The sequence below is a fragment of the Molothrus ater genome, chromosome 9, assembly GCF_012460135.2.
Source record: "Molothrus ater isolate BHLD 08-10-18 breed brown headed cowbird chromosome 9, BPBGC_Mater_1.1, whole genome shotgun sequence".
In the NCBI taxonomy this organism is placed as follows: domain Eukaryota; kingdom Metazoa; phylum Chordata; class Aves; order Passeriformes; family Icteridae; genus Molothrus; species Molothrus ater.
Window position 1 is genome coordinate 596,905 of NC_050486.2, and position 23,182 is coordinate 620,086.

The 23,182-nt window shown below is 54.5% G+C and overlaps 1 protein-coding gene across 4 annotated transcripts in view; it reads right to left on the reverse strand.

Annotated features, from left to right (window-relative positions):
* Positions 1-22,426, reverse strand: part of NOS1AP (nitric oxide synthase 1 adaptor protein) — a 39,077-nt gene extending 16,651 nt beyond the window's left edge. For 3 of the 4 annotated variants that reach the window (XM_036387724.2, XM_036387723.1, XM_036387722.1), the window contains exons 1-2: positions 22,271-22,426; positions 12,637-12,708 (exon numbers count right to left, since the gene is read on the reverse strand). In XM_036387724.2, coding sequence (XP_036243617.1) covers positions 12,637-12,708; positions 22,271-22,375 — 177 coding nt within the window. In that variant the 5' untranslated portion in view covers positions 22,376-22,426. Of the gene's footprint in view, positions 1-12,636; positions 12,709-18,626; positions 18,773-22,270 lie in introns of those variants that run through there. The other variant, XM_036387725.2, reaches the window with a different exon arrangement.
* Between the last annotated feature and the right edge of the window lie 756 nt (positions 22,427-23,182).

A 23,182-nucleotide genomic window follows, 5' to 3' on the forward strand; every position in this document is an offset into this window, starting at 1 on the left:
AGCAGCACTGTGTCATGAGGGATGCAGGTGCTGGAGCAGGAGCTCACCTCCCAGCTACATCCCTCAGTTCCACCAGCAGCTCACCAAAGCCACCGAGGTCCCTGTGCAAGTGTTACTGTTCATTCCATGGGGGCTTGACTAATACCAAGCTTATGAAAGAAAGCTGGGGACTCCAGCCTAGCCATATTCTCATTTCTCCTCCAGCCTGGGCATATTCAGTGACAACTCTGAGTGGGAGCAGTGCTTACGGGCTGGGAAAAACAGCACCTCTCAGCCAGGCATGGGTCAGTGGAGACCCTGCAACACGCTATTGCCCAGCCTCGGAAACATCTCCAAACTCCTCTCAGAAATCCAAGGAAGTGCCAACAGCACGGGCTGGACCCGTGTGGGAGGTGGCAAGGCAAGCTCCCCCCTGCCTTCACATGCTGCATCTCTAGTGCCCACAGCAGGGTGTGAATGAACTGGTGTGTGGGTGCGTGTGGGATACTGGTCAAACTGGTTACAGAAATCACAGCCGGGCTTTGAGTGCTTCCTGCAGTGAAGGGAAACAAGGACGGGCTCTGTGTGCATCTGCAGGCACCGCTCTCGCTCTGCTCTTCACAGCCCAGGAGGAGAACACCAGAAATGAGCTGTACACGTTTTAATATTTACCACCTGCTGCTAGAATAAGCAGAAGTGCATTCCTTGGAAAGCCCACATCTGACTGGAATTTGTGGTATTTTAATTAGACATGCATTGGTTTGACCTATGCAGGCAGAGGCAGCATAAGCTGTTTGGTGCAACCACCCTTTGAAGAAGGTGAGGAACTACAGGAGCCTGGAAATGGCTTCTGTTCTTCCAGCCCAGAGCACATTTGAGCCCCTGTGCTGGAAGAAGCTTGGCTTAAAGAGCAGCACTGCCATCTGCAGCAGTTCAGTCATGCCCCTTTACAGTAAGCCCTGATAAACTCCTGCCCCTCTCTGGCACCAGCCAGTCCTGGATGCCTCAGGGACCCCAGGACTGAGCAGTATAGGCAATGTCCTGCCCAGCACCTCCCTCCAGCTGAGAAGGAAAACAAAATTCCTGTGTTTAAAATTAGCTTTCTCCTCCAAATGTATCCTTTCAAAGACAGACCCTGCCTCAAGGCAGCTGAGGTAATCCTTCTACATGGACAGGTCAAAGGCAGGGCTGATACTGCAGAGGAGCACAAAGTCACCCCAAATCTACCCTGAGGGCAGGTGACGAAGCAAGGGGCAGCCTAAGAAGATACCCACACAGTACTTCAGAAAGGTGTCAGCTCAGCAAAGCGAGCCAAATTGCAGCACGGTGATATTTATGCCCCAAGTTGTGAAATACAGGATTTATTTTGGTATTTTGTTTTACTGCTCACCACAGAGCTGCTCTCCCACTGTTGCATAAAAAGCTTGAGTAAGATCAGTTGAGAAGGCAAATGAGAATAGCCAGGCAGAGAAGCAGTGACACGCCAAGGAAGGCAGGCTGGTAATACTGTAACTAAATCAGCGATTATGAAATTCAGACAATTAATAAAGAATGAATGAGCAGCAGCATTAAACACTTGGTGCATCAGAAACAAGGCAGCCCTGTGGGGCTCTTAAGAAGCTGGCAGTGCTCAACAATGTTTCTGGGCTGTAAATGGAGAAAAGAGGTAATTATTCATATCACTCTTGCTTCACAGTTCCTATTTCAACAACTAATGCAGGTATTAAAACTCATTCACTAAATTCTGCATGTTAAAGACAACAAGAATAATGTCCTTTAGAGTGGTTTAGACAGAATCACAGAAAAAAATTCCAAGTAAAAAAGGCATCAAGATTTTAGGTGGAATTAGAAAAAAGAGGTTGAAATCCACCTCAGCAGCAGGGCCACAGATGAAGCAACGAGAGACATAGGACAGAATGCCATTGTGCTTCCAGGAAGCCTCAGTGCTCACAGCAATGCAGGGCTGCAAAAAAAGAAAAAAACCAAAACAAAAACAAAAAAACCAAAAAAAAACCAAAAAAACAAAACAAAAAAAACCCCCAAAAAACCAAAAAAAAAAAAAAAAAAAACCAAACAAAAAAAAACCAAACAAAAAAAAAACCAAAAAAACAAAAAAAAAAAAAAAAAAACAAAAAAAAAAAAAAAAAAAACCCAAATGGAGAAAAAAGAGTATTTGCTATCCAGGCCAAGTTCACAGGAATCTGGCATCTACTCATTTCAGGATGATTTTATATGGCATTGGCCAAGCAGCCTCTCACAGGAAAAAGGAACAGTAGCTGCATCTGCCAAGATGCAGAAATGTATCCTAAAAAGACCCTGGAGGCATTGCAAGGGTCATCCCAGTGCAAAGGGCACGATGAAGACAGCATGGTCCTGGGCAATGTGCAGCAAAACAGAAAGGTGACATTTTCTCAAACCATGGCACCACTGAAAGCACTACCAATACAATCCATTCCAACAGAACAACTTCTGCTTTATCACACACTTCAAAGAAGAAACAGAAAACAGTTCAGAAGAAATCAACAAGAACATGAGGCAGTTTCCCCAGACTCCCACATCCCTGAGGTTAAAACAAACTCTCTGTATTTGGCTTATCCACAGAGCAGGCTCAGTGGGCACTTGTCCACAGCCCAGACCTGGGTCTTGGGAAGAGCTTCCTCACATCAAAGGCTCTGACTTTAGGCAAATGCACAAAATCAGCTAGCTAGGAGTTGAAGCTGGATCCACTCAAATCACAGAAAGACAGGTCTTTTTCACAGAAAGCTCAAAGGGACCTGCATCCCAAGTCACACTCACCAACTGCTTTGGCCAATTATTCTGGGTTTCTCTTCTCCTTTTGGATCATGTGGATTTCTTAGCATGTAAGCAGAGGTCAGCACAGATGTGCTCTTTGTGTTGGAAACACACACACATCCCCCAAGTTCCCAAGGATCAGGGAATGTTTGAAGGAGTCCAGACCAGTCCCATCCATCATGTTAAGAGGGAATAAGAAAATGTCATTGGAGCAAAATGCTAAAACAAAACTGGAGGCCTTGGAGAGAAAAAGAAAGAGATGGCTCTCTCAGATGCATATCACTACTGCATTCCAACAACAACACTGCAACATCACAGGTCTGGCTGTTTCCTCTTAAAGAATTAAGCTGAAATTTAACCATCTCTGCTGAAGTTTCCTGTGGCAAATACACACTTCAGGCTGGCTTTTGCAGCTTCTGCTGGAACAGATCAGCAGTTCCATATGCAAGCCCATTGCATGGGGAACTGGTTTGGTTGGGGATTTTTCCCTATCATGTTACTCTCCCACTGCTGAAAACCAAGTGACAGATTAAGGATCACTGGGATCCTCATGCTCCACCAGGGAAGCCTGGCCTGAGAAGGAAACATTTTCTACTCTGAAAATTCTTTGTCTAGAGTTTTTGCCCTGGATAGACTTTAGTCCAGATGAGAAATTCTGTGCCTTCCAAAAATCCCAGCTGAAGCAGACACCTACCAACTACTGTCTGCAGAGCCACCTGGAGCAGCCATGGCCACAGGGCCATGTGCAGGAGCCCAGCCCTGCGTGGCCCTGGCAGCTTCCCTGTGAGGTGACAAGGAGCAGGCAGGAGGAGGCAGGGAATCTCCAGGGATTGCAGCACGCTCTGTGGGCTCCAGCCTCCTCTGCTGGGATGGGAAGAGCACTTGGCTCCTTTCCCTTGTTCTGGGCAGTGCTTGCTCCTTCTGCTGCTCTACAATAGATACATCCTTTCCTCCCACTCCCTAATTAAACTCCCATTCCACAGACCAGCTCACACAATAGATGTTGCAACCTCTCCTCTTAACCAGCTGTGCTGCCTTCCTCTGCTCCTGCACAGGGCAGGAACACCCGTGACACCCCAAACGCTCTCACCCTGCTGCAGTGACACCCCAAACGCTCTCACCTTGCTGCAGTGACACCCCAAACGCTCTCACCCTGCTGCAGTGACACCCCAAACGCTCTCACCCTGCTGCAGTGACACCCCAAACGCTCTCACCTTGCTGCAGTGACACCCCAAACCCTCTCACCTTGCTGCAGTGACACCCCAAACCCCTGTCACCCTGCTGCAGTGACACCCCAAACGCTCTCACCTTGCTGCAGTGACACCCCAAACCCCCGTCACCCTGCTGCAGTGACACCCCAAACCCTCTCACCTTGCTGCAGTGACACCCCAAACCCCCGTCACCCTGCTGCAGTGACACCCCAAACCCTCTCACCTTGCTGCAGTGACACCCCAAACCCCCGTCACCCTGCTGCAGTGACACCCCAAACCCCTGTCACCCTGCTGCAGTGACACCCCAAACGCTCTCACCCTGCTGCAGTGACACCCCAAACCCCCGTCACCCTGCTGCAGTGACACCCCAAACCCCTGTCACCCTGCTGCAGTGACACCCCAAACGCTCTCACCCTGCTGCAGTGACACCCCAAACGCTCTCACCCTGCTGCAGGAGGCAGGGCAGGCTCTGACTCTGCACCTCCCCAGGGCACAGCATCCCTTGGAACATCTTCCTGCTGCACCGAGCCAAAACCACCAAGAATTAATTTTAGCAGGGAAGAAACTGGGGCACGTGGCATTTTTGTGGAAGGCTGCAGCCCCAGGCTTTTGTCTCTCTTCTGAGGTGAGGCAGCAGAGAACACCACAACACATTAAATTAAAGGGTCCTCGGCCTTTGAGGACCAGCAGGGAAGCCCAAGAGCAGAAAGGATCATATACAAGAGTAGCATTCAAAGCTGACTTCAGTTTGGTTTGACTTTAATTCAGCCCAGTTCCCTGCACAGGGATGTCTCCCACAGAAGGAGTCTGACAAGTCACAGCCTCCCTGTGCCTTAGGTTGTCACCCATAAAATGGATACCAAATATTGCTCCACCCCTGCTTGTGAGTTTTAGTAACTCTTTGGTCTCCTTTTTGGAGGTTATTTCTCCTTTTTGGAGGTTATTTCTCCCTTTAACCATGGAGCAAGAGTGAGCTATTGTCTCTGGACACACTCAAGTCCAGCTGGAAGATGTAGCTGCCCAGATAAGGCTGCCTGCATCTCTCCTGCTCAGGCCCATGCAGCATCAGCACTCAGCACCAGGGAGCATTTGATCCCACTCCATCCCAAGAGTAAAATGTTGCCATGATGGCAGAAAATTGATGAAAGCACTGATTTGTTAAAAACCACATGAGAATCCATGTTGTAGTAAATAAGAAGGGAAAAACCTCCAAATAAAAGCAATGCCAAGGGTGAGAGGAGACACAAACTCAGGGAGAAGATCCAGTTCTTCACTGCACTGCCCAGATGCTGCTGAGAGATGCTAGGACGAGTCACAGAGCCTGAAATCAGCCAAACCTCAGCACATCTCTCTCAAACCCAATTTTTCTTATCAACAACCTCTCAGGTAGCCAGGAGCTTATTCCTAGGCACAGTTAGAAATGTACTCCAAAATGCAAAGGGAAGTGCAATGGCTATCTTCACCAGCAATCCTGCAGCAGCAGAAGAGACTGTCCTCTCTTGGTGACAGTGGTGGGGTTGCTGTGCACTGAGCTGGGTGTGTGACAGCTGGTGACACTGAACACAGCCCTCTCCCACAGTAACACCTTCAGCAGAGGTTTAAGCAAGCCTGAGGCTCAGGCCATCAAAGGAAGCTCTGTCACCTTGCAGAAGGCTTTCAGAGGATGATGGTTTCTGTAGGAACTCTTTGAACCCTCACAAACAGCAATCACCAGTGCTAACATGACCCAAATTTCCCAGAACAAGCTGCAGACGTCCTCTCCTTGACAGCCAGGCTGAATCCATTCATGCCTGGGAGGCAGAGTGTGCAACAAATCCTTTCTTTCTAGGCAAGAGGAAAAGCCAGAGCAGGAGAGCCCCATGGGCAGCTCCCATGGCATCTGCAGTCCCACAGACTCCTCGTGTGCCTGGGCTCCAGGAGCAGGGTTTGCAGCTCCACATTCTTCTGCTTCTCATGCAGCTGAGCTCTGGCACTGGGCTCAGCCTGCTGCCCTGCCAGAACCATCTGTGCAGCACAGGAAGGAGCCAGGAAAGGCAGGCTTACCTGGCCAGCATGCTGTGCCCCACATCAGTGCAACCCACCAGTGCAGTCCTTCAGAGATGCTTGAAGGACCATTTCTGGGGAAGAGCAAGTGGGAAGCAGGAGGAAGAGGAGGAAGCACAAGGACACGCAGATGGACACTGGTGTAATGGCTTTCCATGCTGGCCATGAACTTAGAGAGGGTGGGAGGCAGCAGAGCATTCCCTGGCTGGGAGGGAGTGACAGCCAAGCTGTGCCCTCCCAGCACGTTCAGGGAGCCTGGCAGACACCAGTGCCCAGCTCTCCCCTGAGCTCCCTGCAGACATTTGCTGAGGGCTCACACAGTGGGCAAGGCAAGGCAGTGAAGTGACTCAGTGGGAGCACGGTGGGGAAAGCCCCCAGGCAGGGAGGGAGATGATTCACAGGGAGACACCCCAGGCTCCCAGAGAAGGAGCAGAGTCCAGCCCAGGCACAGGGAGGGCAAGGATGTGTGACAGGCTGGAGAGGACAGAAGGCACTGCTGCCTCCCAGCTTTCTGCCAGCAGCTCCACTCATGCCCTGGGCTTGGTGCCTATTTGGCTTCCAGTCCTCTGCAAGGCACTGGGCTGGCTCCAGGCCAGCATCACCCACCCACCAGGAGCGCTGCTGCCTGTGCTGGCATGCCCAGTGCCAGCCGAGTGCCCTGCCAGAGCCCTGCCCTGCCCGAGCCCTGCCCTGCCCTGCAGAGCCCTGTCCTGTCCTGCAGAGCCCTGTCCTGCCAGAGCCCTGCCCTGCCAGAGCCCTGTCCTGCCCTGCCAGAGCCCTGCCCTGCCCTCCAGAGCCCTGCCCTGCCCTCCAGAGCCCTGCCCTGCCCGAGCCCTGCCCTGCCCGAGCCCTGCCCTGCCCTGCAGAGTCCTGTCCTGCCCGAGCCCTGCCCTGCCAGAGCCCTGTCCTGTCCTGCCAGAGCACTGCCCCAGCCCTGCCCTGCAGAGCCCTGCCTTGCCCTGCCAGAGCCCTGCCCTGCAGAGACTGCCCTGCCTGAACCCTGCTCTGCCAGAGCCCTGCCCTGCAGAGACTGCCCTGCCTGAGCCCTGCTCTGCCAGAGCCCTGTCCTGCCCTGCCTGAGCCCTGTCCTGTCCTGCCAGAGCCCTGCCCCAGCCCTGCCCTGCCTTGCCCTGCCAGAGCCCTGCCTTGCCCTGCCCGAGCCCTGCCCTGCCCGCGGGGCACTCGCCCAGAGCAGAAGGGCTGAGCTCCTGTGGGACACAGGAGGTGCAGGAAGGCCACACGTGGCTGCACTCCTGGCTCAGGAGCCCCCACCTGCTTACGGTTTCCCTCATCCTCACTGGCTCCACCACCGTGCTGTCCATCCAGCTGGGAACCCCCTGCTCTTTCCTGCCCCAGCCTGGCCACCCCACCCTGTTTTGGAGCCTGGCCACGAGGGACACGCTGCTGTCCCAGGTTTGGCAGAGAACTCTTGGACAGGGCATTGCTGGAAGCTGAAAGGCAACGAGCTTGTCACGACTCATTTTTGCAGCCAGGAGCAGGGGCCTGTTCCTCATCTCCCCAGCAGCCGTGGGGTCACATGTGAGCCTGAGCCCAGTCACTCCTGCGTGAGCCAGCGGGCTCAGGACACAGCCAGCACAGGCAGGGCTGGCTCCCCTCTCAGGGCCTTTCTGAAGCAGTGCCCCACTGCTCCATCCCTCACTGCCTTCCCCCAGGGCTCAGCATTAATGGCTCACACTTCCACCTCTTCAACAGGCCAGATGCCGGCCTTCTGCCACACAGAGTCATTTACCTCCCTGAACTCCTCATTTTACTGTGTGTGCATTGCATCTTGCACTACTCACTGCTCCACTGGAGCCCACAGCTCCACTGCAAAGCCCTCACCCCATCCTGGCCATGGTACAGAGGCAGGCAACAGGGCAGGGTCACCACACTGCCAACTCTCTTCCAGGAGAGTTTGGCCAACTCTCCTGGAAACGTGGGCAGTCTTGGACAAAAGGCTGCTCCAATCAATCTGGGTACTAATTTAACCAGTTTATTGATTAAATACTAACCACAGAATGAGATCCTGGCCTATTTCATGCCATGCTGGTAGCAGTACCAGACTAGCCATTATTTTATTATGACATTAAGTGGCACTGGTGATGCCAGGAGAAATGCAAGCACGCCCAGAAGGATTCACCCCTTTATTGTGTCTGTCAGAGCACTGAAGGAGCAACTGAAATTATTACAGATATCCTTTCAGTTCCTCCCAGATCTAATACAACATAATCTTGTTCATCTTGGATAACCACATCAAGTCATTAGCTTGTCAATAATTCACCTTGCACCAAGTGCCATGACTTGGCACCAAGCAGGCTGTGCTCTTCATGTGGCCAAAACCTGAGCATCTCCTGGCCAGCCCATTTCCCACTGTGCTGGTCCTCACAGACAGACAGGGGTGGGCTGCCCCAGGCATGCAGGGCCAGCTTGCTCCCAAATCCTGCTCCTTTCTACAGAAGAGACACCTGTGCATGGCGAGAGAAAAGAAGAAAAAAAAAGGAAGGCATCACTGTAAATGGCCTCATGCTTTTAAAAACTCACCATGGCAGGAGCAGGAATAGCTGAGAAATATTCCAATTAAATGAGCTCAGAGTTACACCAGGAGCTCTACACCAGTAACTGGCCACACACATCAATTTTCACACCAGTCCAACTGCACCCGTGGCCTGCAGAGGATGTGAAATCTTGCTTTACACAAGCTTGTAGAAATTCAGCAATTCTGCCAATTCGCTAAAATTGAGCTCAGCTATGCAAAGCAGCAGAAGTCCCACAAAATCAGATGTACCTGGCAGAGTAGGAGGTGTAGAGGAGCAAGATTTTCAAGTGCTTGGAATGCCTCCCTGTTTTGAGCCTGCAAAACTCAGCTGGACACTTCCCAGAAACAGCCTTGCAGAAGACTTCCACAGCTTTTACCAAGTGCCTATATAGGCTTTCATCCTTCCTGGCTCCAAAGAAAACCTGGATCAAAGCTGCACTCAGCAATCCAAAAGGGCTGATTCCAAATTCTCCAGAACCATGGCACCAAGCCCCAGCAAGGCAGCACTGGCTGCCCTGGAGACATGCCAGGGGCATGGAGAGGAAAGCACTTGCATGAATTTACATCATGACAATGCAAAAAATATACAGTTGTCATTGTCACTGAGGGCCCATGAGCTCACTGGGAAGGGAGGGGAAGGAAAAAGATACCAGGAAAAAGCCACCTGCTCAGGCACTTTCAACTGAAATCTGCAACAGCTCTTTAATCCTTAGGGTTGGGAAGACACACCACTCTAGTTTGGGGCTTCTGGATGCCCAGGTGACTTCCTGGACTTACTGATCAGTTCCTTGTATCTCACATCCAGAGGAGCCAAGGAGCATTTGGGAAGCCAAATCCAGCAGTTCAGGGCATGAAGCAACATGGACTGGGTCACCCTGTTTGGGATGAGCAGCAGACAGGAGCCAGCTGTACTAAGAGAAGCCCCCCTGCTTGCCCAGGAAACAAGCCCTGGTCTACTGCATTTATTATGTAGGTGGCCATCAGTGGTCTGCAGGAGACATGTAGGGTTTGAAGGAAAGCTGCAGCAGATGCTCACAAAATTGCTCTCAAGTGCATCTTTAGCATGGCTAATGTCCCATTCCACCGAGTCATTTCAGGGCCAGGGATTTACACCAAGGTGCAGTGCAGAGAGGGCTGTGTGCCCAGCAAGCCCAGCCCATGCAGGAACCAAAAGCAGACACTCAGCTGAGCACCTCCCCTTCCCTCCTCATCCTGAGCTGTGAGAATCCCGGGAATTCTCCACATTCTCCAGCTTCTGGACAGAAACTCCCTCTGGCCAGGACCAGGAGGATGGCCATGGCATCACCAGCCCTTCAGCAATGGGGAGAAGGGGATAGCATTTGTGGGGATGGCCTGCAACACCAACCCCCTGTTTAAAGTTCCTGACCCACAAGAGGGACCAGCTTTGGGCTTGACCTCCCCTCTTGCTCAGGTGGAGCTGTCCTGCCCACACCAAGGCTCTGCTCTGTAGGGGGGCCTGCCTGGCGCAGGCATCCCAGCAATGTCAGCTATGCACTGTCCTCCCCCGTGCCAAGGGTCAGCTCTCCATCCAAACAGGAAGCAGCACTCGCCTGGCCCCGAGTGAGTGTGGGGGAGAAAAAGGGAGGCAGTGCTACAGGGGCTGATGCTGCTGCTGTCCCAGCCCCTCCTGCTCCCAGCCCAGCACAGGCAGTCACAGGGGGCTTCCAGGGCATTCTCCCCACTGGGATCCCCACTCTCGGGCAGGCAGCACCCCCACTTCTTTGCAGGGTCATTTTTTAAATCACTTGGTAAACAGAGGCAAAGCCCAGAGAGCAGCTATGGCAAAGGTAGCACTGAGAAAGGGGAGTTGAGGCAGCAGAGGGGATGGTGAGGGTCCCCCACCTTCAGCACTTGGAACAAACTGAGACAGAGCACCTTGCCCCTAAACCAGGGATTGCATTAAAAACGATACAAACCTCAGGGTCAGCAGCTCCTTCACACCCTACACACAAAACTGCTGCTGCTTGCACTTGATGATCCCTCACTGTTGCTTTCTGTGCCCAAATAAACTGTTTTCTTTTCTGGTTTCCCCATGCCAGTATTCTGGGATTATTTTATGCCCTAAAGCAGAAGGATGGCTGTGCTCTATAAGGAGGACATGCATCATTTCAGCTCCAGCCAAGCTGAAAGGAGTCCCCAGCACCCAGCCCAGCCAGAAATGTCCTCAGCAATGCTGTGGTCCCTCCTGCTGCCAGGCACATCCAGGGCAAAGTACAGCACATCAGGGGAGGGCTTTGCTTGTAGACAGCCATCCATCCAACCATCCTGGCATCCCCCTCACAAATAGCACCCCCTGACAAATACACAGACATTCAAAGTCTCTCTGGCAGATTTGATCTCCACGGCCTTTCATGACTTGCATCTCTCCTGTCTTACACTAAGTGAAGAAAGCCTGAGCACGTGCTTCAAACACATCATTCACCATGAGAAACCATTATTTTACCCTATTCTGTGTCCTTTCACTGCCCCTCAGAGCTGTATGAATTTTCTAGACTGTGCTTGAGTTTATTCATACTGGTCAACAAGGACGTTCCGGTGTTCTTATTTTTCCCCCCCTTTGAGGGTTTACTTAAACCCTCAAAGTTGTGCCAGGTGAGGTGGAGTTCTGTGATTTTGGGGCTGGAAGTGCATTTGTTCAGAAGTCTTATCTTGGAAGGCAATGAAGGAAACTGCTGTTTATGAGAGCTCTTGATGACATAACAGTTGTTCTGTCCCAAACTGTCTGGACACAAGGTGAGCAAACCTAATGCCATAAAGGCCTTCCCATGTCATGCCCCAGTCACAACATTAACCCCCACAGAGAGGACAGGAGAACAAGTAGGGAAGCTGTTGAGGAAAACCCACAAACTATTTACACCCTGAAAGTTTGAAACAGAAGAGCCTCGAAATGTCTGTCCTTTGAACATGATACTCCTTATCTTGGGATATGATCCTCCTCTCCTCCTCTGGTGAAAGAGAAAATGAGATTATAGCAAGAGTCTGCATGAAGGGCTGAGAGGAGCAGAGCTCTGGTGCAGCTGCTCAGCAACAGGAGCAGCTTTGGTGCTTATGGGATCCCATGAGACCAGCAGAAAGACAGCTCATCCTTTACCCAATGTCCCTGCAAGTGCCTTCAGGCCCTTCCAGTTCAGGGTGTTATTCCCAGGAGAGAGCCATCTCTGGAGGACAGGGCAAGGTCTGGCCCAAGGACAGACCAAACCACCTGTGCCTGCAGCCAGCACACCCAGGGCCAGCTCAGCCCCAGGGGCTGTCCCCTGCTGAAGAGCAGTCAAGCTCCTGCTTTTTTCAGCCTGGGGGCAGCGAGTTCTGGGGTGCATGGTTTGCTCCCCTCCCTCCCTGTGAACACCTTGCACTTGGGCTGGCCAGAGGCTGGGGAGCAGAAGAAAAGCTCCTCTCTTGGTTATGGGCCAAGCATTATACAGCAAGGGTGTCCCATATCCTGGCTGCAAGTGCTTTGGGAAGCCAGATGATTTCATTACCAGATCATACCCCCTGACCTACTCACCCTGAAACAAGCTCACTGCTGGCCAGCCCCAGAGCTTGCTACTATGCACCTCACCTTGCACACTGCCATTTAGCGCTAACCTGCTGCCATATCCAGGCAGCACCTGAATTTTCATGCTGCTGAAACTCTTACACAAGCAGTAAAACCCTAAGAAACCTCTTGCACAAGTAGCTTATTGTTACTTTGTTATTGGGACTGACAAATGAGGAAATGCTCCCAGCCACGGGTACCCTACAGTTCCCACGGGGTGCCACATCCCACATGCACCTTCCAGCCCACCCCTGCCTCGCAGCACAGGATGCAGCACTGTGAGCACACACAGCCCTAGCACAGGGGGTGTCTGGGGACAGCCGTGCTGCAAACAGCACTCTGTGCCACACTCAGCCTGCCAGCACCGGGCCCAGCTGACATGGAGAGGAGGACAGTGAAACACAGAGTTATCAATACACTGGGGGACAGGATTGATGAGAGACAAAGCTGCAGGTGCAGATGGAGGAGAAGGCCAGGCCTGGGATGGGAAGGGTAAGGAGCAGCCTGGGCACACTCACCCTGATGCGCCGCATGGCCGTCACGATCTCCACGCGGCTGTTTGGCCGCGGCACATCCAGGCTCCCGATGTACTGCAAGGAAAGAAAGGAGATTAGTCCAGTTCCAACAGCCCTGGAAACCCCATGGGCCCACCAGGGCCCCAGTGGTATCCACAGAGGGAACCCAGGGTCACTTCTGGGGAATGAGCAGCATTTTGCCTGCTGCACCTGAATGCCTGCATGCCTCCAGCCATGAAGCTGTTCCCTCACCACACCACTGCAAGCAGTCAAAAACCCTTTTTCTAGCAATAAAATCATTTCAGCCGTTGGGCCAGCGGGACTCACTCATCTAGGCCATGATCAAAGCACACAGGTATAAGCAAGTATCCCCTCGGTTGCCGTGAGTCATCTATTACAGACCTGGATATTGGAATATCCCTAAAATAGCCGGCCCGACCTGTCCTGTGACAGGCCCTCCATTATTTAATTGCAGCCCTGCCAAAGCCGTGGCTGTTTCTGCAGGAATGCTGAGCCTCCAGGCCAAGCCTCCAGAATAAAGGAGCCGCTTTGCTATTCAAAGGGGACCAAAGGCAGCGCCACTGCGACCCAGCACGGAGAGACGCGGAACAAAAACCTTTTTAAAAATAAAATGGAAGAGGGCAGATTCTGAAGAAGGATCAGAAAACAGACAAGCGATGAAGAGTCAATGCTGAGCGCTAAAAACGTGTAGTTAGAAGAAAAGCGTTTTGAGCCCATTTACTGGCCCTCTGTGCTCCCACGCTTCATCTCCACACAAGGGCTGACGTAACCTCGGCAGCGCAGCACGGGCACCAAACCCAGCAGGGCTCCTGCTCCTGGGAGCATGGCCACAACCTCTGCTGGCACCATGGAAGCCCAGGTGGCTGGTTCCCAGCAGCAGCACTGACATGGCTGCCCAAGGGCCTGAACAAGTGCTCAGGCAGAGGCTGCTCAGAGGGGTTATTTCTCTCCCAGCATCGCTGCACTGGGACTGCCACCTCCAAGGAGGGATGGCATGGTGCAGGGGATGCATGACCAAAGCTGGGCTTTGTGTGTGAGCTGCCCCAGAAGCTCAGGGAGCCCTGTGTTTCTGAGAGCCCTCCTTGCTAAGACCCAACGTGGCAGCTCAGCCAGGCCATCCCCAGCACACAGCTCCTGCCTGGGGGTCACAGAGGCAGTGCCCAGTGACCAGCACAGGGCAGTCAGTGCTCAGAGGAGATGTGCAGAGAGAGGATATAAAAATAACCCCAAACAGCTGGCGTGTCCATCACGTGCCGTGCAGGCTGCACAGTGCAGGGCAGCCTTACATAACTGGGAATTGCAGCCCAGGCCACTCAGCCCCTCAGGGCCCTGCTGAGAGCCCACAGCTCCCAGCAGTTCCCTGTCACAGCCCCTGCACAGAGTCTGCCACCCCTTCAAAGGGGCAGCTCATCTGAGAGAGGCATCTCAGACATCAGTACATCCCCCTCTCTGAGGTGAGGCCTGGAAACCATCAGGAAAAAGCAGGAGCTGAGGAGGAGGGCAGAGGCAGCTGGAGCCCTGAACCTGCAGTCACCAGGCAGGACCTAAGGAAGAAGCCCTGCCCCATCCTGCTCTGCCAGGCAAACATCCCTATGGCACTGCCTCACTAAGCCTTCCCACATCACTTTTCTGCCAGGGACCACCTGGGGAAGCAGGATTCTCATCCTATATGAGAAGGGCAGACTTTTGCACCCAGAGGAAGCCTGTCTTCCTCCAGCTATTCCCAGCTGCATGAGGTCACTGCCTGGAAATCCCCCTCCTTCCACTGTGCTCTCCTTGCCCAGGCAGGTGCAGAACACAGCCATGGCTGTTCCTGGCCAAGGCCAGGGCAGGCAATGCCAGCTGGGCAGGAGAGCTGGCTCCCATGGCCACAGGAATTCCAGCCATGCCAAGCACCCTGGCTGCTCACCACAACCCCGTGGCCACAAGTGAGTGAGTGTGTGAGCCCAGCAGGGCTGGGGTGCCCTGCAAGCACAACCAGACACCACCCTGGGCCAGGCACCACCTCCTTAGATTGGCCTCCTGAGAAACAGCATCAGCAGTAGGGTTGTCTTGATGCTGTCCTTTCTGTGCTCCAGCTCATGTCCACATGCAGCCAAACCAAGGGCACGGGTCACAAAGGCTGCAGGATTCACCTTTGCTCCCCAGCCTGGTGTCGAGAGCTGTGTCCTGCTGTATCCCACAGCCCATGGTGCTCCCACCAGAGCCCGTGGCACATCCACCCCAGCGTGGGCTCACTGCTCACAATCACCCTGCTCACAGCTCCAAAAACACCCCCCTCTCCTTCCACTCTGCAGGCAGGTATTTTTTACACATTTCACACAACTCAGCAGATGGACAAAGTCTCTCCAGATTATTTTTGCCTTCAGGGCAGAAATCACATGTGACAAGTGTGCTGCAGAAGAGTAACCCTTCACAATGTGGTGAATATCCCCCCAAAATGTGGACCTGGGGGCTGGTCTTTCAGCTAAACAACTTCCCAGGTGAGTTGGGGAATGGTCTGAGAAACCGTCTATATTCAGCAGGGATTTGCAGGCAATGAGGGCTGCTCCTGCTCCACTCTCCTCCAGCCCTCCTACTCACAGCACCAATTTTAATTATGGGAATAGGTGTGGGAACAAGCAGGTGAGGCAAAGACAAAGATAAGCAAAGCAGCCAGAGCCTCCACAGAGCAATACTTCCCACTCACCCCACCCCTGAGACTGAGCTCCCTCTCTGCCAGGGCAGGAGCTCAGAGACCCCCAAGCATGGGCACTGCCAGGCACAGATTTCTGCCCTCCTTTAACACACATGGGCCCCCAGCGAGGTGCCAGGCACACAGAGGTGGTCCCAGCCCTGCAGGGCCATTGTCAGGCCAGCATCCGTGCCAGCCAGCTGACCCCACGGCAAAGGGAGGCAGGAAGGACAAAGGAAGGTGCCTGAGACAAAAGGGAAGAGAATAAAGCTGTGCAAAAGAGCTGACAAAGAAAATAAACCCGTGAAAGAACTCGCCCTCCCCAAGCCCCGCGAGCCAAGGGGGAGAACATGTGTATGTAAAGGATGTGGCTTTTCCAAATAATCCCCTCGAGATCCACGGCCCCACCACCCTGCCAAGGGATGGAGGGACAGAGCTGGAGTCCCTCACCCACACCCAAGAGCTAAGTGGGACCAGGGGGTCACAAATCCCCACAGGCTGTCCTGGGCAGCCTCCTCCTCCCCAGCCCAATTAGGGGAAGAAAGGCCACCTTCTGGGTGAATGGGCAGCCAGGGGGGTCCCTGGTGCCACCCTGGCAGCCCCACAAAGGCAGGGCCAGCCCTCACACTGCCAAGGCCAGCGCTGCTCGAGGCTGTGATGCCAGCATGAAGCACCTCTTTTGTAGGGTGCTTCTGGTCCTTCTCACATGCCCCGCTGCTCCTCATGCCCGTGTTGCGATCCAGCCTTCCATCCATCCTTCCAGAGCCCCAAAAGGGCATCCCTCCCCCTGCTGTGGGAGGTGGCAGCACCCACCAGGCTTCCCAGCAGCCACAGGGACTCTGCTTGCTGTCCCCTCCCCATGCAAACAGGCTCTCAGTGGGCAGGGACCCCTGCACATCGCCTGCACCCTCTGCCCACAGCTTACAAAAGATCTGCCCAGTTCTGGGAAATGCCAGGGAAAAAATAAATTTGCTTTTTAAACAGAAAACAAAGGGGAGCACTTTGCCAAAGCACTGTTTGCACAAGTCACTCAGTTTCTCGTTTTTCCTCGAGGCTGTTGAATACTGCTCGTTTTCTGCTCTGTCAGAAACGAATTTTCTTGAGAAGTTGCTTTTTCTGTGGCAGCAGGTGGCAGATATTTTCGGAAAACCGAAGGCCAATCGCATCACTGCCGGGGGACACCTTGGAAGGGGTGTTGATGAGATCGGTGGTAGGCAGAGGTGGGCAGCCAAAGCCTTCCTGGGGAGGAGATGCCTCCTTCCTGCTGCTCCCAGCCCAGCACTGCGTGCAAAGGTCAGGGCTGAATCATCCCCAGCTCACAGGGGAGCCTGGCCTGGCTGCCTGCCGGCTTCCAGCTCCCAGAGCCACCCTGAGCCACAGACCCCACAGATGAGGAGCCACTGCTTCCTTACAGGAGCTGCAGGCAGGCAGTGGGAGGGGACACACTGGCACCAGCCCCAGGCCACCCTCAGAGCCAGGAGGGGTTACCAGAGGTACCAGCAGCCAGAAGGGAGTGCCAGATGCAGGGCACAAGGGTCCCCAGATTTCTACAGAGTCCACGGTGGTGTGAGGCTGCGCCAGGTACTGGGACATTGACCCTGCTACATGTGCCACAAAGTGAGGGACAAAGTGCTCAGGCACCAGTCTGAAACCTCCTTATTTCTCCAGCACTGGGAAACACCCAGTCTGCCTGCAGTCTGTCGGATAAGGGCTTCTCCCCAGGCTGTGCTGTCAGGGAAAGCAGGGAGAAGCCCATTCCCAGGACTTTGGCTGTCCCACTGCTCCTGCTCTCCAGTTGCCCAGGCAGCCAAGGCTCTGGGCTGGCACGCTCTGTCCTGCCCCTCAGGAACACCCTGCCTTGCTGGGTGCAGAGGGGGAAGTTTGCTCACACTGTGGTGGTGCAGGCTCAGAGGCCAAAAGGGATGGAAAATTCACAATGCCAGCTGACTTTAATGGAAAAAGGCCCTGGCTTCTATTCCAGCTTATGGGTGCTCTGCCAAGCTGGGCACCTCAGCCTTGCCCAGTTGCTCCCTGAGCAGAGCTCTGCACCCCAAGGCCAACACATTCAGCCTTGGCAGCCTGAGGCCATGTGTCAGAGCCATCCAGAGCCACACAGCTGGAGACTGGACATGGACACAGCAGGGACCTCACAGCAGGCAGGCAGAGCCCTTAAGGACAGTCAGTTTTGGGTGGTCTCACTCAATTCTGGGTTTCAGTCAGTTTAGGGTTTCACTTGGTTTTGGGTCAGTTTCACTCAATTTGGGGGGGATTTCACTCAATTTTGGGTCATTTTCACTCCATTTGGGGTTGTTTTTATTCAGTTTTGGGTGGTTTCAGGTGGATTTCACTCGGTTTTGTGCCCATGAGCCTGCTGGTCCCAGCAGCACTTGCCCTGCTTAGGAGCTGCCCCGGGGCTCAAGTGCCAGAGACTCCGAGCTCTGGGGGCCCCAGGACACTCACCACACCCACTCTCCCCTCCCAGCAGCCAAAACAGGGCTCACCTGAACAGGGGAGACACCTGTGCTGCAGGTGATGGTGCAGCAGGGCCCAGACCCAGCAGGTGCTGAGGGATGACGTTTTTCCAGGCAGTGCAGCAGGACCGTCCATTTGCTGGGTTTCCACCCCCCCAGGCAGGCTGCCCCCACACTGAGCCTGAGCTTCCTGCTCCTCCACCCTGCCACAGCAGGGCTGTGCAAGCCCAGAGCGCTGCAGAAAGCTGGGCTGGCAGCATCCCACCCCTGCTGCTCCCACGGGACCTCTGGGCATCTGCAGAGCCCACGTGCCCGGCCCCACAGCCTGGGCACACACGGCTTTGCCAGAGCCAGACAGAGTTTTCTTTGCTAAGAGCTCCACTAAGCAGCCCAGGAACCGACTCCACAAGTATGGCAGAAATATGCCACTGTTTCAGACGAGAACCTTTGCAGAATTGGGAAGGTTATTTATAGCCTGGGGCGAGCAATCCCGAGCTCAGGCTCACTGCAGCTTTGCTCTGGGCTGAGCAGCCCCGACAGAGCACACCAGAGCTGCCAGTACAAACAGCCCCCAGAGAGAGCTGCCAGCTCTCTCCCAGCCAGCCAGACTGGTGCAGAGCATCACACAACCTGTCTCCTAGTTCCCAGCCCTCCAGGAAAGGGACCTTTGCTGGGAAGGGAGCCTGAAGCAGTGGAGGGGAAGTGAACGCCTCGATCAGGGCTGCCTGCAATTCAGTTCACTTCCAATGCTGTTATTTGCAGCCCTAAGGTACATAAAAATATACACACGAGTGGAAACACACATGTACTCCCTGCTTAGTGCTCACCTGAGGCTATAATCATTTCCCTGATACAGGATTTTGCTTTGGAGCAACTGGCAGTGCCTGCCGGTGCTCGCAGTCCCTGGAAGGTGGCAGGCAGGTGGGCTGGAGAGGTTCAGAGGAAGAGACATCATGGATCAGACTTAAGTCTCCTCCATGTCCCATCTCCAAACATAGACAGCAGCAGATGCTCAGTTCAACTTCAGTTTCCCACGCACGGAAGCAGAGAAAAGCACTGACAAAAATGAGAGAAAGTGCCTGGTTGCCAAGACCACTTAAGGGAAAAAAATCCACCCCACCAGCCAAACACAAAAACCCCACCTGCTGCACAGAACAGCAACCCTCCCGAACCTCCAGTCCCACCTTTACCTGCAAGCAGGTCTGGTATCAGGAACAGCAGGTTTCAGCATGTGGGATGCCCAGGCAGTCCGAGACCACAGGTACTGGGTCCACCAAGGACTGAGATGTGTTTGGGCAGCCACGGGGAGCAGCAGAGAGGGTCCTCCCAGCCACCTGCCCCTTCTTTGGAAACTGTGCACATCAAGGCACTGCAAAGGGATTCATGGGACTGAGGGAGTAACAGCTGTTTCCAAATAATGGGCATTTGGTAGGTGGGACCTGGCTCTGGACCACAAGACCCCTGGGGCAGGAGGGAAACCCCAGCCCAGCAGCAGCTCCCAGGAGAGGGACAGTAACAACTTCCCTGAGCAAACCCAGCAGCACCCAGCACTCCAACAGACCAGGGTCTGGAGTCCAGGGCCAGGCTCCACTGCCCCACTCCATTCCCTTTCTGAGTCACACTTTCTGAACACACAGAATTTCTGGCATTGCACAAGGTGGCCCTTGGGTTTTGTCCTGCACCACCAGGGCTTTGGGAAGATCAGGAGTAAGCTCACATCCCTCTCCTTCTCATGGAGGAGTACAGGAGGTATATTTCCTCTCTACATCCCTGTTTATTTAACCAGAAAACCACTGCACAAGTGGGAATTTCTGTCCATTCCCCTTGCACCATGCTGCAGCTCCCAGTTCTTTCATCCAAATGTTTCAGCTAACCCAAGAGGCCAGGCTTTTGATTTTAATCAACAATTCAGAATGCAAGACACAGAAGAAAACAAACATCCTGCCTCCCATTGGAGCCAGCTCCTCTGATTCCCTGCAGCCTGACCAAGGCATCTCAGGGTTACAGCCGGGTTTGGTGCCAAGAGAAGTGGCCAATGAAAACAGATCCAAAAGTGTGAAATGCATTACTGTTCCTAAAAAGATGGAGTGGGATTTTCCATCTCTTGGATTTATCTCCAGAAAATGGATTAACATAATCCTTAGGGACACTTTGCTCTGACTTGGTGACCCTGTGCCAGCACATATGGCTGCAAGTGGCTCCAGTGGGGACAAGAGGCACAAGCCTCCCGATGGCATCACAGCTCAAGTGACAGCACCGCTCACCTCACATCACGTCCATCACCCTCTGCTTGACAAAGGTTCAAATTCTGACTGCCTATGGCCACCCAGTCACCCAGGATGGCAAGACTCCCTCAGGAGAGGGACAAAGGGGACAACAGCACTGATGCCAGCTGCTACTGATGGACCAAAACATGCACTGCACCCACCACATGTGCCACTTAGAGACAGCAGCAGGTCCGAGTGTAAAAATACAATTAAAAATTAAAGCAATAAATCAGTGCACACTGCCTCAGGCCCACACTACCCCCCTGCAGGGAGCCCCAAGCAAGCTCAACAGGAATCTCAGGCTGCTGGAGCAAAGAGCACTGCTCCAGTGCTGAGCTGGAACACCGGGATCCCCGCTGCCCGCACTATCAGCTACCCCAGGAGGATTTGAGGAGACAGCCACTCAAGTCCTGACATCCTAGATGAGCATTTTTCTGGTTTAATCTTCCCCCAAAGTTCTGCTCTAAATCAGAGTTCCACATTTTTGTGACTCGTGCTGGGTGCCTGGCTGCAACAAGAGCTGCGGCGGGTGTAAGAGCTTGGGATTCTTGGGGATAAAAGGAAGTAAAGGAATGTAAGCATTTAATTAATCTTGAGCAATCTAATAAAAGGATAGAGTAATTGCCTCAGCCATCTGCATTCCGTATCTGGCATCAAGGGCTGCTGGTGAAACCCAGGAATTGGGAAGCCGGGTTTGGTACGGATTGCATTTGGCAATAGCGCGTGCCACCGGATACCAAATAAGAGAAAGGAGCTAACAAAGGCTAATATGCAGCACTGCACTAATGCAGCCAGAGCAGCAGCGTGGAGCAGAGATGAGCCATGAGCACACCCAGGGGCTGCTGACACCCTGTCCCACTGCCCAGCCTCCCAGCCGGGTCACCCGAAGGTGGCACAGAAGAGGCACACAGGATTTAGAAGGGGAGATGCTTTGCAGCCTCCCCGCAGGTGAGGGGTGAGCAGGTGCTGACAGTAAAACAGCAATCGGCTCCAATCCCTCAGGAGCAAAAGGCTGCGAAGTTCAGCTTGAACAGCCTTTCCCAGGAAATAGTTGCAAGGAAGGTTTAAGTTTGCTCCATAAACAACTGTTTTGCTCTCTGCAGCACAGTGCCTGCCATCGGGCAGGTGATGGCCTCTGCAGAGGAACCCTCCCGCCCGAGAAAAGGCGGAAAATAACACTTTGACACCTTCCTATGAGCGCAGCCTTTGCCCCGAGGGCATCGCACACAATTAGATGCCAAATTTTCTTCCCCTGACAGCACATGTTCTCCGAAGACAACAGTGTGTGACAGACGCCTGCCTTCCTGCCGCTCGTTTTACACCAGGCTTTCCTCCTAAGTCAACCTCACTTGAGTACCTCCGTCAGCATGATAACCGTATTCCCCAAGAGAAGAAAAAACGGGGCAGAATTTAACGTTTCCGCTTTCCAAATCTCCCGGCCAGCTCCTTCCCAGTTTCCTGCTGGCCAGCGTGCCTTGCTCGGTAGCTTGGCTTTTGCCAGCCCGCTGCGAGATGGCAAGTGCCAGCCTGCGGGGAGCCACAGCCGACGTGGAGCGAGAGAATGAAAAGTCCCAACGGAAAAGAAAAGATAAAAAGCCAAGAGCGCTCCGTGCCAAATCCACCAGCAAGGACGGTTTATGTGTGTAAAGAGGAATAGCAAGCGTTTATTTCGGGTGCGTGTCCCTGACCGCCTGCACCGCCAATGGCACACAGTCCATCCGGCTGCTCACAGCAGAGGAGCACCCGGGTCCAGGGCACCGTGCAGACCCCACCAGCCGTGCCCATCCCAGCGGCGCTGCCCGCAGCGCTGGAGCCGCAGAGCGCAGCCCGAGCCCTCCGCTCCTCCCTGCCGGGAAAGAGGCACACGGACCCCGCTTTGGGGGCCAGCGTCCCCGAGCAACACCACGCGGAGCCCTGGAGGGATGAGGGCCAGGGAGGGATGCAGGGGTGAAGCAAGAGGGTGACCCCACTCCAGCCTGACCCGTCCCACCAGTCCAGGCATCCCTACCGTACAGGCGGGAAGCCTCGCCCGACTCCGCGGCTGAGTTTAGGGCAGACCAGGCAACGCCAAGGGGAAGGGCTCCGGGGAAAGCAGAAAATCCCCTCGGCTATGCCAAAAGAGAGCTGGAAAACCGGGCATCCCGGAGCGCCGGGGCGCAGCGCCGGGCAGCGACCCCCGCGGCTCCCCCGCGCCCGCCGCCCACCTTGGCCTCGAAGCAGATGCCGTGCTGGAAGGCGTCCTCGTTGTGCAGGGGGATGCGCAGGTCGTGCCGGTCGTCCACCAGGTTGTACTTGGACTTGGCGGGCATGGCGGCCCCGCGGCCGGGCAGCCCTGCAGCGCGCCCGGCCCTGCCGCCGCCGCCGGCCCGCCCCGCCCGGCCCCGGGGCGGGGACGCGCCCGCGCGGAGCGAGCGGGGCGGGGGCGAGGCTGCGCCCCCCTCCCCGGCCCCGACACCGGCCCCGGCCCCGACACCGGCACCGGCACCGGCCCCGGCGGCTCCGTGCCCCTCCCCGGCCGGCACCGCTGACACCTGGTGCGCGGGGCCGGGCTTGCGCCCCGCCGCCAAACTTCAAATGCATGGAAAACCAAAGAAGGGATAATGGGAAACGGTGCCTCGGGAGCGGCTCGGAGGGTGGGCAGCGCCGGCCGCCCCCCGGCGGGAGCGGGCGCCCGTTCCCCCTGGCTGGGGAGCCGCGCCAGGGAACTCCACACGCAAATCTTTGTCTCAACGCCGGACACGGTGGATACCAAGCAGGCTGGAAGTGGAAAATCTCCGTCTTACGCTTAAAGAAAGAGCAGCTCTTGAGACCAGACCCCCCCGCCCTACTGGGCCCTCCCTTACCAATGTCCCGAAAGCTGTGAATATGCTTCCCACCCACCGAAAGCAGCCCAGAGCTGTTTTCCAGATGTTCGGGGAGCAACTCACTTAGATCTGACCTCAAGTCCAGGCTGTTGCATCCCTTACCCCCACACGCACAGTGCATTCTGAGGTAGGGCTCCATCCTTTGGTGTTTGGATACCCACGGATGCTGCAGAGATCATCTCCCTGCGTGTGCCTGAAGAGCCAACACGGGCCTCAGAGGCACTCCTCTCCACAAGAGAACCACAATTCCCA